The sequence below is a fragment of the Bactrocera tryoni genome, chromosome 3 (genome assembly GCF_016617805.1).
Source record: "Bactrocera tryoni isolate S06 chromosome 3, CSIRO_BtryS06_freeze2, whole genome shotgun sequence".
Taxonomy (NCBI): Eukaryota; Metazoa; Arthropoda; class Insecta; order Diptera; family Tephritidae; genus Bactrocera; species Bactrocera tryoni.
Genome location: NC_052501.1, coordinates 6,121,523 through 6,135,156, shown reverse-complemented (window position 1 = coordinate 6,135,156; position 13,634 = coordinate 6,121,523). Strand labels below are relative to the sequence as shown.

At 35.6% G+C, this 13,634-nt stretch overlaps 1 protein-coding gene and 1 long non-coding RNA gene across 2 annotated transcripts in view; one reads left to right on the top strand and one right to left on the bottom strand.

Moving 5' to 3' along the window:
• LOC120770469 overlaps positions 1 to 13,634 on the top strand; it is a 95,294-nt gene that overhangs the window by 13,451 nt on the left and 68,209 nt on the right. The gene's annotated exons all lie outside the window — the stretch shown is intronic.
• On the bottom strand, positions 11,557 to 11,964 carry LOC120770463 (sapecin-like). The gene has a single exon (XM_040097959.1). The coding sequence runs from the start codon at positions 11,897 to 11,899 to the stop codon at positions 11,615 to 11,617; it is 285 nt and encodes a 94-aa protein (XP_039953893.1). The 5' UTR covers positions 11,900 to 11,964; the 3' UTR covers positions 11,557 to 11,614.

Genomic DNA, 13,634 nt, shown 5'->3' with positions numbered 1-13,634 from the left:
GTAACAACAACGTGGCACGCATGCAACGTTATTTCGCTAAAAAATAAATATGAAAAGGAAGCATTAAGCTGGCAAACGCTGAAGTATCACAGCGTGTAGCAGTCAATGTACAGCAAATAAGTTTTTCCTTGTGCATTTGGCAATAATGTAAACAGCTCACGTTTTCCCCCAACGCAGCAATCAGCGACGACGACGCAGGCATGGTCTGGCCCCTCGTTTTGCGCCTCGCTTAGCCCGCGTGCTGGCAAACCAATTTTAGATGCTGTTAAATGAAATTGAAATTTCTATAAAAATATCATACGCAACAGGCGGATAAACAAATGCACATACATTGTCTGCACATACATCACTTCTATATAGTATATATAGTAGCTTTTGCCTTTGTTGGTGCTCTTCATTGAGTACAAATTTTTTGAAAATTTTATACCTTACAGAAAAAAATTTCATTGATAGCAATGATTTTCATTCCGAGAATTCCTTTTCGAAAGATATTAACAGTTTAAAGATAGTGATTTTTCTTACTTACGGTCCGTTATATAATCCAGGCTATTTGCTTTAAGAAAACGGATTCGATTCCTTTTCATTGGTAGTGTTTCTTACGTGGCAGGCCCCAAATCCAGCGCACAAAGCCATTGAAAGAATTGTTTCTGTCCACCCTCAAGTGAATGGCAATCAGAGAATCTTCTACACATGACTCCATCCTCCATCAAATTGTCATCAAACAAACAGTCGTCGCACTCGCGACTTGGCTCTCACGCAGCTGTTGACGGTCATAACTTCGAAGTCGTAGATGATTTTGTATATCTTGGAACCAGTATCAACACCAACAAAAATGTCAGCCTAACGCAATTAAAAAAGAAGAAGAAGAAATGAATTCGATATCCATAGTTCCTCTAACGATCTCTTATGATGTACTCTAAGTTTTCTGATTCAAAGTGCAGCTCTAATCTAATCACAAATGAGCATATTTCGAATTTTCTTCATATTTCTCCATGCAATGATCTATTCGTTTTTTGATCTGGTAAAAAATTGACCCAAATTTCGAGTAAAATTCTTTTTTTTTCAGGCCACCATTTTCAATTTTCAATTTTTGATTTTTTAGCCATATTTTTTTCTCGTGAGAACTTTTGTAGTTTCATCCATCGAGAAGGTCAGAATGCCCCGCAACAGTGAAGGACCTTCTTTAAGCCACGTAGAAGGCCTCTTGTAACTCGAAAAGTATTTATTTATTTTTTCTCAAAATGTGTATGTATGTACTGTTTGCGCCCCTTAAAAATCTATGAACCTAAATTTTGCTTTCTTCAGAGCTCTCTTTAAAACATAAGACTTTTTAACCTGTAGGACAAGGTTCACCTACTCTCTGCGTCAGCTCTTGACCTTATGTCGCCGAAATAGACACTCAATCAATTCTCCATAGTCTACAAAAGGACGCTATTAACTGAACTATAACATGTTATGGGTGGTGGACACCATTAACATCTAAATAAAATTTAATTAACCTTTTCTCAATGATAATACTTTTTAAGATTTTTCTGCAAACATTCGAGACGCAGCCTTGCGTGTTCCTGATCTACTACCTGGGCCATAATAATGGCATATGTATGTAAATACCGGCACACTAACAACAAAATGTGAACTGAGTAGAATGTGTCCAAAACAACAGGTTTCACAAACACATTTTGTTTAATAAATTATTTGTTGTTGTAACACATTGTGGCATGACAAGCCGACAGATTTGCTAATTTTATTAAATGACCTACAAATCTGGTGCAGCATAAATAAAGAACGCTGGCGATTTATTTTGTCAAAATAATTTCACCCGAGAAAATAAGCGCTCACACATACTCGCCTGTACTCGTCTGTAGTGTTACCTGTGCTATGCATGCGATAAACATACATATGTACATATATTATAAATGTAATGGCATGGGTGGCACTAGGTGGCCTACATGTAGGCGTTGGTGGTGACAAACATTTACATTTACATATATTACATTAGCGTACAAACACTCACTTTTAATCATGCGGACATACTTACATATATATGTACATATGTATATACGTTTATAGAGAGGAAAGTGTATCGAGAATTGGCTTGCAGGGCGATACGTTGCAAGACGGGAGGGTTTCATATAATTTATTTGCCAATTCGTATGAATGATTTCGGCAATTGGCTGCCAATCGAGAATCGTAGCACTTATTTACATTAATCGTACAACGACAAAACAAAAGTAAATTTTAATCAAAGCTATTGAAGTTGAGTGGCAGATTTAGTGATTCACTGCTGGAAGTAGTTAATCAATATGTTTGGGCAATTTATTTTTCATTCACAAGAATTGGTACTTGGAAGAGTATTTTTTGAGAGCCATTATTTCGAATTGTTACTAAAAAATCAATTTACGTAAATATAGTTGAAATATTATTTCATATGTAATATTACATAATATCTTTCTTCTTCTTTGGCATCATAATCGTGGGTTGGTCTGTGCCTCAAGCTAGTTGTACAATGATATAATGATAAAATAAATACAAAAATGGTGACATTTTAAGAAACAAATTAATTTTACCCAAAATTTTGATTGTTTTTTGCTGGGGTAACTGAACATTTTAAACTCTTTCAACTTGAAGGATCAAAACCAGCTAAATACTTTCAGTTGTTAGCAATGGTCAGAAATGAAGCGAAAAGATTCAACTTCATTGTTCGACGAAATTGGAAGCATTCCCCACAAATCCAATTTGAAGGTCATAGATTCACCAGTTTTATTGCTATGCATATTTTACTTTCCGTCAGCGCTGATTATACTAAAATTTTTGTAGCAATTTTTGATGTAGAAATGGAAGAGCTCAGTGCATCAATGTTTGACATTGCTCAGGTATGCTTGAGAACATATTTTCAAGCAATTTTATAAATATAAAATATGTACATACACATACATATATGTATGGGGTAAAGTCAGCCGAACGTTTCAAAATCGTAAAGATCCGGAAGTTAGGGCTAAACAAAGTTTTGATCCGACACAATGATTGACACAAGGGTATATTATTATCAAAGAAATATTCTTCCCGAATGTCCATAACATAACACACAGGTAGACCGATATTTTCGAAAAAACTGGGGTTAACTGGGGTTATATTCGGAAAATAGGGGCTTGGAAAATTATGATAAGGTTTTGACAATTTTTAAGCTCGACTTGGACGTACCCGACGACCTTAGACTCTTCAACTGAAAATAATAAAAAGTGATGGATGTGGTGATTGAAATCGTCTGGCAAGTGTTGGGGAGATGGCGAGTTCGTCCGAATGATTTTGGTGGATGTTTTGGGTTTAAAACGTGTTTTTGCTCGACTAGTCCCGATAAAGTTGAACAAAGACTACCGTAAACAGGTCTTTTTGGGCATGCTTGATCGTGCGAATTCCGATGCCACATTCATAAAGAGCATTATAACTGCAGATGAGACATGGGTTTTTGAGTTTGTCAAGCAAAAAAGTCAACAATCATCGGAATGGAACCCGTTTTCAGTGAATGGAAAAGATAAAATGAAATTCGCTGAAGGAGCTGGAGAGCATCCCCAAAAGTTTTCGAGGACTGGAAATATCGTAGGCATAAGTGTATTACATCTGGTGGGCATTATTTTGAAGGCAACTAAACAAATATTGATGAATAATTAAGTATTTTGCGTTTTATTTACAACTTCTTGGTACTTTTTTGTCACAATGTATTCATTGGTGTTTGATTTGTGTGCGGAAAGTGAATGAATAAAAATGAATTTTGTTATATGGGAAGTAAGCGTTGTTGTAGTCCACTGGGACTCATTTTCATACCGTAATGTAAGAATCTCACGGTAATATTACATACCGAATTTAGAGGAAATCGGTCAAGTAGATCACGAGATTAGCGATTTCACCTAAATGTGGACGGTGACACGTCCATCGGTCAATTTTGACCCCTGCTCTTGTAGAGCCTTTTTGTGTCAACCTGGGTGTAAAATGTATTGCCTCTGGCGCTTTTAAGAAAAGTTGATGGGGCTCGAATCTAGAAGGCTGTAACTCAAAAACAATTTAAGATATCGAATTAAATTTTAGTATGTTATTTTTAATAGTAAAACCTATCGAAACATAAAAAATATATATTTTTTTCCCAAAGTTCTTACTTGGATCACACTTAATCAATTCGTATCACACCACATTCATAAATGACAAGTAAAATATCAATCAATTCAATATGACATTTTATTAAATATTATATTTCCCCAATTTTTCTACCGATCGCTTGACAATAATAGTTTTGACAAATTGCGACATCAAAAAATATTTGTGCGACAGGTGTCCGCAGCGCAACACCACAATGCTACTGTGAGCACCATTACCCCCAACACCAAGCAAGCAGCACCAGCACCACCATTATACATTGTCATGGGGAAATTCTGAAAATCATTTTGATATTTTGTAGCTTTTCGACGCTGGTGGTTGCTTTGATTATATCGCTACATTATTTTAGCATATTTTATTATTTTGGCATCTGCCACGGACACAGGCGCTCTCGGTATACATACGTACGTAAATACCGTTGCGCGAATTGTCAAGTCGTTCACAAAAGTATATCAAATAGCTGGGTGCGCCAATTAAAGTTCATTAAACGGTATTCGAAAATGTTTAGCGTTTTTTCAAAAATTATTTAAAAAGATTTCGAAAATAAAGCAAAAGTGCAAAAAATATTTCAAAATCACGGCGTGCTCTATTTGTATGCCTTAAAGATTATTGCTGATTTCTTATTTAGGCGCATTGTTGTTGCGCTAACCGGCGTTTATGCGGGCTGTTGTCATGTTTAAGCTCTGAAAAACAAAGTATGCATAGTATATACATATACCTATGTATGTATGTGTAGTATGTAGGCAGATGGGAGTACTGAAACCCAGTAAGTTCAATTTAACTACCACAGTGAAGCAGTAGTTACAATACTCGTTCTATAGTGAATATATTTGGAGTAGTATGTAACTAGTTCGTTAGTATGGGCTAATAATTGTCTATAATAAAGTTATATATTTTCCTTAAAATGCAAAATAACGTAATATCACTTTTCATAAGTTTGCTAGCGAAGGAGAACGATATAAAGAAAAAACTCATATTGAAATAAAATTTGATTTTTGGTTATATATTTGTTAATGGTCAACGTTACAAGTTGAGCCTAGGTATACGCGAACTAGTCTCCACTTATTGAGATATTGATATGGAATTTTGCACACATCTTTTTCTACCAAAGAAGCTGCTTATTTGTCGGAATAGCCGATATCGGACCACTATTGCATATAGCTGCCATACGAACTGACCGATCAAAATCAAGTTCTTGCATGGCCAACTATTTTCCAAGACAAGCTATCTTAACGAAATTCGACATAAATTATTGTCCAAGATAGAGCTACAATCTGGTAGTATATTGTTCAAATCGGACTACTATAGCATATAGCTATAGTACAAACTTACCGCTCGAAACCAAGCTAAATATTTTTTTACCCCTTTTGTACCACACGAACTGCACCTGTGAAGGGTATTATAGGATAGGGTATACTAGCTGCTAAACATTTATATTTGTGCGGTCACGCTTATTTGTGTATATGTATTAGTATAGCTATGTGGATGTGTAATCTTTTGATATTATGAATTTGATTGTCATCTACTCTTTTTCATTCTCTTTTTAGTAATTGCTGAGCAATTAATTCATAATTCCATTTCCAGAAGCCAATATGCCTTGACTTATCGCCACAATTATGTATGTATGTGCTCACAGTAGGTAAACAATTTTGTTTTAGTGTCATTATGCCAAATCATAATCGTTTGCAATAAAGAATAATCCAGTCGAATTGTTTCGGAGCACTTTTCGCCATGCAGTTATGTTTGTTTTTTTTGGGGAAGCCCTATTTAATGAATAATATTTATAAACAATAAATTCTCATGTAGACACGCTTGTGTGTGTGTAAACGTAAACAAATTTGTTAAATTATTCCAAGGGCAGCACCAGCATTGAGATGGCTGTAAGCCGCTTTCGAGCTTATCGCTTGGTGAGTGATAAATAAATACACAATTATAGCCAATAAAATTGAACAACGTCCAGCATGCAGTGAAGAAAATATAGCAGCTGTAGCTGAGAGTGGACACGAAGACCGTGGAGAGTCAATTCGGCGCCGTTCTCAGCAACTAAGACTGACGTATGATACGACTTGGCGCATTTTAAGTTGAGATCTTAAATTGAAAGCATACGAAATAGAGCTTGTGTTAGAACTGAAACCGCTCGACCTTCCCAAGTGACATCGCTACGCTCTATGGGTTCTTGAAGTTCCAAGAACACCCGACGTTTTCCAGCCAAATTTTGTTCAGCGATGAGACCCATTTTTGGCTAAAAGGAGCTGCGATTTCATCCAGAAAAAACAAGGGTTTAGTGTGCTTTGTGGGCCGCTAAAATTATCGGTTAATTTTCTCCAAAAGTGGTGTCGGTGAAAATCTAATCGTCAATGTCAACCGTTATCGCGCCATGATAACCGACTATTTGATGCCTGAAAATAAAGCTCGTGATCTCGACAATTTCTGGTTTTAATAAGACGGCGCCACTTCCCACACATCGCATCAATCAATGGATTTATTGAGAGAGCACTTCGGGGAGCACATACATAATTTCACGTTTTGCGTCGGTCGATTGGCCATCAAGATCGTGTGATATCACACCGTTAGACTTTTGCGTGTGGGGAAATGTGAAGCCCAAAGTCTATGCGGACAATTCCGCTTCGATTCAGGCCTTGGAGCAAATCATTTCACGTGTTCGAATTGCACGAACGAGTCATCGAGAACTTGATTTAGCGAATGGACCATCTGATACGTAGCCGCGGTCAACATTTTTAAGAGATAATCTTCAAAAAATAAATTCAAAAGAATGTTCTTTCAAATGACAATAAATATTCCCCATTAAATTTAAAGTTTCTAAGGTTTTTCTTAAAAAAAATAAGGAACCTCGAAAAGCATCACCCTTTAATTAATATATATTTTTGTTAAGGATAGACCTAAATTCAAAAAATCGATTTTTTTCAATCGATGCCTCTAAAAAGAACATACTAAATTAAAAAAACATATCGGATAGTTTTTGAGTTAAAACCGTCCAAAGTGTCGCCGTTCAGTTCTATTACAAGCGAACCGATCACTTCAAACTTTTTCCTTAAATTTTTTACTGTGTATTTTTATAGAATTTATGAATTAAAATTTTAAAACAATTGATAATGTTTATTCCCAAAGGTCATGTTTTTTGGCTGTTCCACTAGGTGTGTTCCTTAACAATAAAATTTTTTAAGCCTCTCCAGTTTAATTGTCCACATTGTTGAGCTTTTACTGTCGGGTATAAACAATAAATAATCTAAATAAGATCTGATGGGTTTAGCCTGTATGGATAATATCGGAAGTATATTTTCAGCAATATGGCAGATTTCTAATCTGGTTTATTTTTTCAGTCTTTGTAACATAATTTTAAAAATTATGAAGTTAGAAAGTGTTCGAAAATTTGTCGTTTCAAAAATATTCTCGAAATAGAATTAAAAAAGAGAGATATTTTTTCAAAGAAAAAATATAAAAAAGAAATTAATTAAGAAAGTGAAAATATTTATAACATCCAAATGTATGTAGATCTTGTAGTTTATAGGTTTTGATGGCTCTTAATTTATAGCCGTCACTTTAAAAATATATTTGTGACGTCAAAACACTTCCAAAATCGCCACGCCCACCAACTGCGTGCCTTATTAATGTGTTCAATAAAAGAAGAAAATCTGAAAGAAACCTTTTGATAAACATTTTACTTTGAGTGCTTTCAAAGCATATTTACAAGTGCACACGCATACAAACATACATACCGTGTGTAAATACATACATACAATTATAACACACATACACACAAGACCACTTGTTAACAACGACGGCCGCTTGTTGGCGTTGAGTCAGTTGATTGGGCCAGATGGTGACGACGGCGATTCGCCTCACTTATTAAAATCTTCAACAAAGCATAAGAAATTGCACGGTCACAGAATTTTGATTTTCCCAAATTATTTACAATTTTTCTATATTTTTCGACAATTTCTAATTTTGATGATTTAATAGGCGAGCCAACTGAAATTCGCACGAAAGATTTGTGTGTTGAGAGTGCACAAAACACACACACACACATGCGATTTATTCATTATCGGTCTCACTGATCATCATAACGGCGCATCTATCCTTTCATTGCTTCATTGAAACGCTTTATGACCGTTGAAACGACGAGCAAATCTCAAAGGCAATTAATTAATTAAACAATTTTTTTCGTTGTTGACGATTTTCATAAAACATTTTTATTATGAGTGAAATGCAATAGTGGATAACAAATTACTCGCTAAAAGTGCAAATAAGCACTTATTTCCCCTCAACCGCTTTCCTGTCCGAGCGTTTATCAGCGACAAGCGCACACGTGCTGGCGATTGCAGTAACCATCATTTCCTCTCCCGAGCATTATGCAATGTGCTTTGCAGGCGTAGCTGTTGCAAGTGAAGCGCCTTTGCCGACTTAGTGCAATAACGGGATTTTGCTTTCCTTCAGACAATTGTGTTGTTAATGGTATTGTGCCGTCTGGTGCCACTTCCTCACTGCTGCAGGCGTAAATGCAGAAAAGGCAGAGGGAAAACGCGAACAGCAAGATTTTTGTCATAGCGAATTGTTAATGCCGCGAAGTCAACTGAATTTTGTTGTTCTTAAATCTCTATTTTATATTGCACTTGAGCACTTTCGCTTCAAATTTGTTGGTGATAACGCGGAAATCGGGCATGTGATTCCCAGAGTATTATGTGTACAGTGCAAACTTTACAGCTACACATATACATATATGTATATAGGCACATATGTACATAGTACATTAGGGTTTCTCTTATTTGATTTGAGTTGAGATTATTGCGCGTGCTGACAGCGGAAGGTGTTTGGTAGTCAATATTTAATTATTATAATTTTTTTTAATGTAATCAAAAGTAATTAATATCTGATATTGAATTGTATCATTTTAAGAACTCCATTCTCATTTATATTAAATTTAATAAGTAAGTAAAAAAAGCAACAAAAAACATATAGTACCCTTCATAGGTGCATTTTTATAGCATTAAAGGTTATAAAAGGATCCGCCATTTGATTTCGATCAATCACTTTGTATGGTGGCTATATGATATAGTGGTCCGATCAGAACAATATGTTCGGAGATTGTAGCACTGCTTCGAACAACGATCTATGCGGAATTTTGTGGAGATACATTGTCAAATAAAAACGTTTTCAATACAAGCACTTAAGTTTGATCGGTCAATTTGTATGAAAGCTATATGCTATAGTTGGTCGATAATAATTTTTTCAGAGATTATAGCGCTGATTTGTATAATAATCTGTACTAAATTTCGTAGAGATATCTTTTCAAATAAACAATTTTTTCACACTAGAACTTAATTTTGATCGTCCAGTTTGTATGGCAGCTATACGTATGTTATAGTCGTCATATAACAGCTTGTTCTGACAAATAAACAGTGTCTTTGAAAGAAAAAGACGCTTGCGGAATTTCAGATCGATATCTCAAAAACCAAGGGACTAGTTCGTCTATATGTTGCAAGCGGAACGCAATTTTGTTTGCTCAACACGATTCTGTTGCAGTTATTCGATTTTGTTACCGCAGCTAAGAAAATTTACTTAAAAGTAAATAAGTTGGACTAATTCTTAGAAAAATTCCCTAATTAAATTTGTGGCCGTATGCACTATGTACATACTTATGTACGTATGTATGTATGCAAGTTGCTAGAATAAATGCGGGTTATCCAAATGATTATATGAAGTACGAGCCCTCCATGGAAATTTATGGGATTTATGCGATATATATAAAAATATAAAATTGTGAAAAATAAACGTATAACTTTTTTAAGCTGAGCTATTGTATTTGCATAACGGTTATTTACACACATACTATATGCATATATATACATAAGTAAATATATATGTATATATATATATATTGAGGGAAATTCCTTTAAGCCTATCGCCACCATTCAAGTTGAGATAAGATTCAATTGCTACTAGAAATTAATTTCCGCTACTCAATTAGATTACATAATAAACCTATTTGACAAACGAATAATTCTGTGTGGTGTTGAGGTGTGTACACATGGTCTTCTTCCATACAGCTTCTGCAGCTGGCATCCGCTTAAATTTTCAACATTGACGTGACCTCGGAACTGGAGAGAGATTTGCCTTACTAGATGCAAAAAGCTCTCTAGACCGACAAAGATCGATTTTGGGACAAAAGGATGGTGCGAAGAACCGATTTATTCTGATTCCATTGATAGCGGGGCCAGGGTGCCTTTTCTTTCCAGAGTTACCTGTGATCTCATTTTGACTTAGTACGCGCACTAGTCTTATTACAAAGAGACTTGATGCCACCGATAACGATTCCTTGAACACATGGTCACTTCCTGAATAGAACTGCACTTCGGCGCGGTAATTTTACCGCTACCTTAATGACAGCAAAATCGGCTTGAAAAACGGCACAGTTGTTAGGGAATTAGAATGAAGAACTGAAGTTGATAGAAAGTTCCTGACAATATACATACCTCTGCACCAACCTTCCCCATACCTTGATCCATAAAGAAACTCCTTTGTCATCCATCGACTTCTACCATCGCAGGTATGTGGGCAAAGAAAATGTCGTCAGAGTTTGTTTTGGCGTCTCTATAATCCAAAAGATCCGGTATGAAGTCAAAGATTACCCAGTATCACCCAGATTTTCTAGGGGTGATAGCAAGTTTCACGGCCATAAATCTTCCTCATCATCAATTGCCTTGGTAGAAATCTCAGCCGAGTGTCCTTGATTGTCATAGTAGGTTTAAGGTTATATGTTTGCTTCAATATCAATAGCCCTTTTTCAACCTATCCATTATGATTCTAAGCTGGAAAACTTCTATCTGAACTACCAATTTTTATAGCAATCACAAATAATGTATGTGTTATCTATAATGCTGAGAGCAAGTCTTCTGTTCTTCGTATACATCCTTATACATCCATATGAAGAGACAACGAAAATTTTCTGTTTGGAGAGACAATTTTTGCGATTCGTTTTGTCCGCATCTAATAGACACATTCAGGAATCAAGAGAGTTTTTAACGTGAATATTATTATTTCAAGGCTGTTCTCGGCATTTAGTTAAGAACTTACGTAGATTAGGAAAGAGTAGGTAATACAGCAGATCTTGAAAAACTCCACATGAACTGCTAAGGAGGCTTATCCTTTGCTACGCCATCAACTCCTAATTATGGATCATAAAAACTCTCAAAAATCGGAAAAGCGTCTAAAGTCTGTTAAAAATTCATTGAGGCGACCCAGACCTGATCCGACTGAGAATTTTGGGACCATTCTTTTCACCAAAATTTATAATAGCAAAGACCTTAAAGGAGTTAAACTAGGCTTAGTATAGAATCCGGAAAATTCACGTATTTTCTAAAGTTATACTAACATATAGGAAAGCAAATATAATTTTCTAAAAATTTTTTTTTTTTTTTATTCAATCATTATACGAAATAAAAAATCTTTACATTCGACAAATACAGACTTTTTGGCGGCTACAATAACCACCACGTCGGCCAAGCAGCAAGCAATGTATTATACAAGCCTCAGTGCTCGCCAGCACATCGCATGTAAAACGCTTTTGTCGTCTCAAGCTCCTCAAAGGTTCGACATTATCCACAGTCAAAGGTGCTCCCAAGGCACTTCCATCTTCTGGTTCCATGGCAGCTCCATCTACGTGATCGCCCTGAGCGACCGTAAATAGGCAAAGCACACAGACGAGTCCGGCAATAAGCACGAGTGTCTTCATATTGAATACTTTTAGTTTAGATTGAATTATTGGTGTTGCTGCGAAGGTTGTTCTGTTCTGAGACTTTACTTCACTACTCATCTCTTTTATACTCAATTCTCAATGCTATAAAACTGATAGTGTTGACTATTAGGATTTTCCATTGCAGTTTGTTTGCGCACTTGGCTCAACGTTGAGGGGGTTCACTACGTTATTTCATACAAGGCATTCCCGAAGGTGAATGAATGCGTGACCCAAGACACTGCACTTTGCGAATGATAAGCGCTGTAATGTTTGTTTACTTTACCTCATTGAGTAGTATGCATGTAGGTGGATATGTATGCACTTAACGCTCTTGGTTTTTACCTCCTGATGCCATACCTTTTTCATATTAATTTAGGTATTCTTTAGTTTAGTGTTAGGCGATAGCAAGCTTAAGTTGCTTGGAGTTTAGTCATAGTTTCATTTCAATTAAAAAATGAAAATTAATTCCTTAACATACCACATAGGCGTATTGGAAAAAATGAAACATCGTCCTCTTTATAACAAAGTAGCTAGATATTGAGCCGAACGAATGGAGAATCATTCGAATAGACAGCGAACTTCTTCTATTTGGAGAAATTTTGGACCGATTTGTCTTGATAGTTATCTACTGTACCTATTCTTAATATTCTCAGAGCAAGAGCTCGGCTTTAAGTAAGATTATATTGAATAATATGGCTGATCTTTGTGACAGGAATCATAAAGGATCCCACTTGTACTGTTAATCTATGGATCCATAGATGACATAGATCAACAGTACCTCGAAAATCGACAAAGCGCCTTGAGGCTGATTCCGGCCAATACCTCTGATTCGCAATCCAGACGAGATCCGGCTGATCATTTTTTGAGCGTTCTTTCTATCAAAATGTCATTATTAGGAAACATTTTAAAGGAGTTACACGAATTATGCACCTGAAGGTATTTCTCTGGCATTGATCAAGTTACACGAGTTATAGCTTTATAATGAGGAATATTTGTATTTCATCTTAAATTAAGTCAACAATAGGAAAACGGATACAAAACATTTTCTATCGACTTCTTAAACATTTTCACAATTATTGCTGTAATAATTTGTTTTCCCAAAAGTATTGTTATCACTAACGACAAATACAGACTTTTTTGCTGTTACAGTAACCGGCACTTTTGCCTTTAAGCCAGCAATGGACTGCGCAAGCTGGATTGTTCTCCAAAAAAGCAAGCCGGTGAAACGCTTCTGTCGACTCAAGCTCTTGAGAGGTTGTATGAAATGTTTGTTACACCCGAACTTAACCTTTTCTGACTTGTTTTTACTTTTAGTTAATCCTACTAGTAGCCATAATTGAGAATATCATATTATTATTAACCGATGTAAATGTTACGGTTAGTGATCTAACTAAAGTAACTTTAATAGTACTAATTAGCTGTTACGAAAATCAAACAAATGCAAATTTATTTAAGTTTCATGATAAAACTATATTGTGTCGGATAAAAAATGAGCTTATGAGGTAAAAAAAAGTTGTTGAATAAGTGCACCATTAGGTAAGAAAATCCAAAACAAATATATCAGCGCTTATCACTCGAAAATGACAGTGTCTAGACTTATTCATTCAAATTGTACAAAGAAACTGTGTCGGATAAGCCTAATTGTCAACACCATCAATTTTATGGCAAATTATTGTGTATAAAAGAGGATGAATAACGAAATCAAGCCTCACAACACAACAGCCTTCATAGC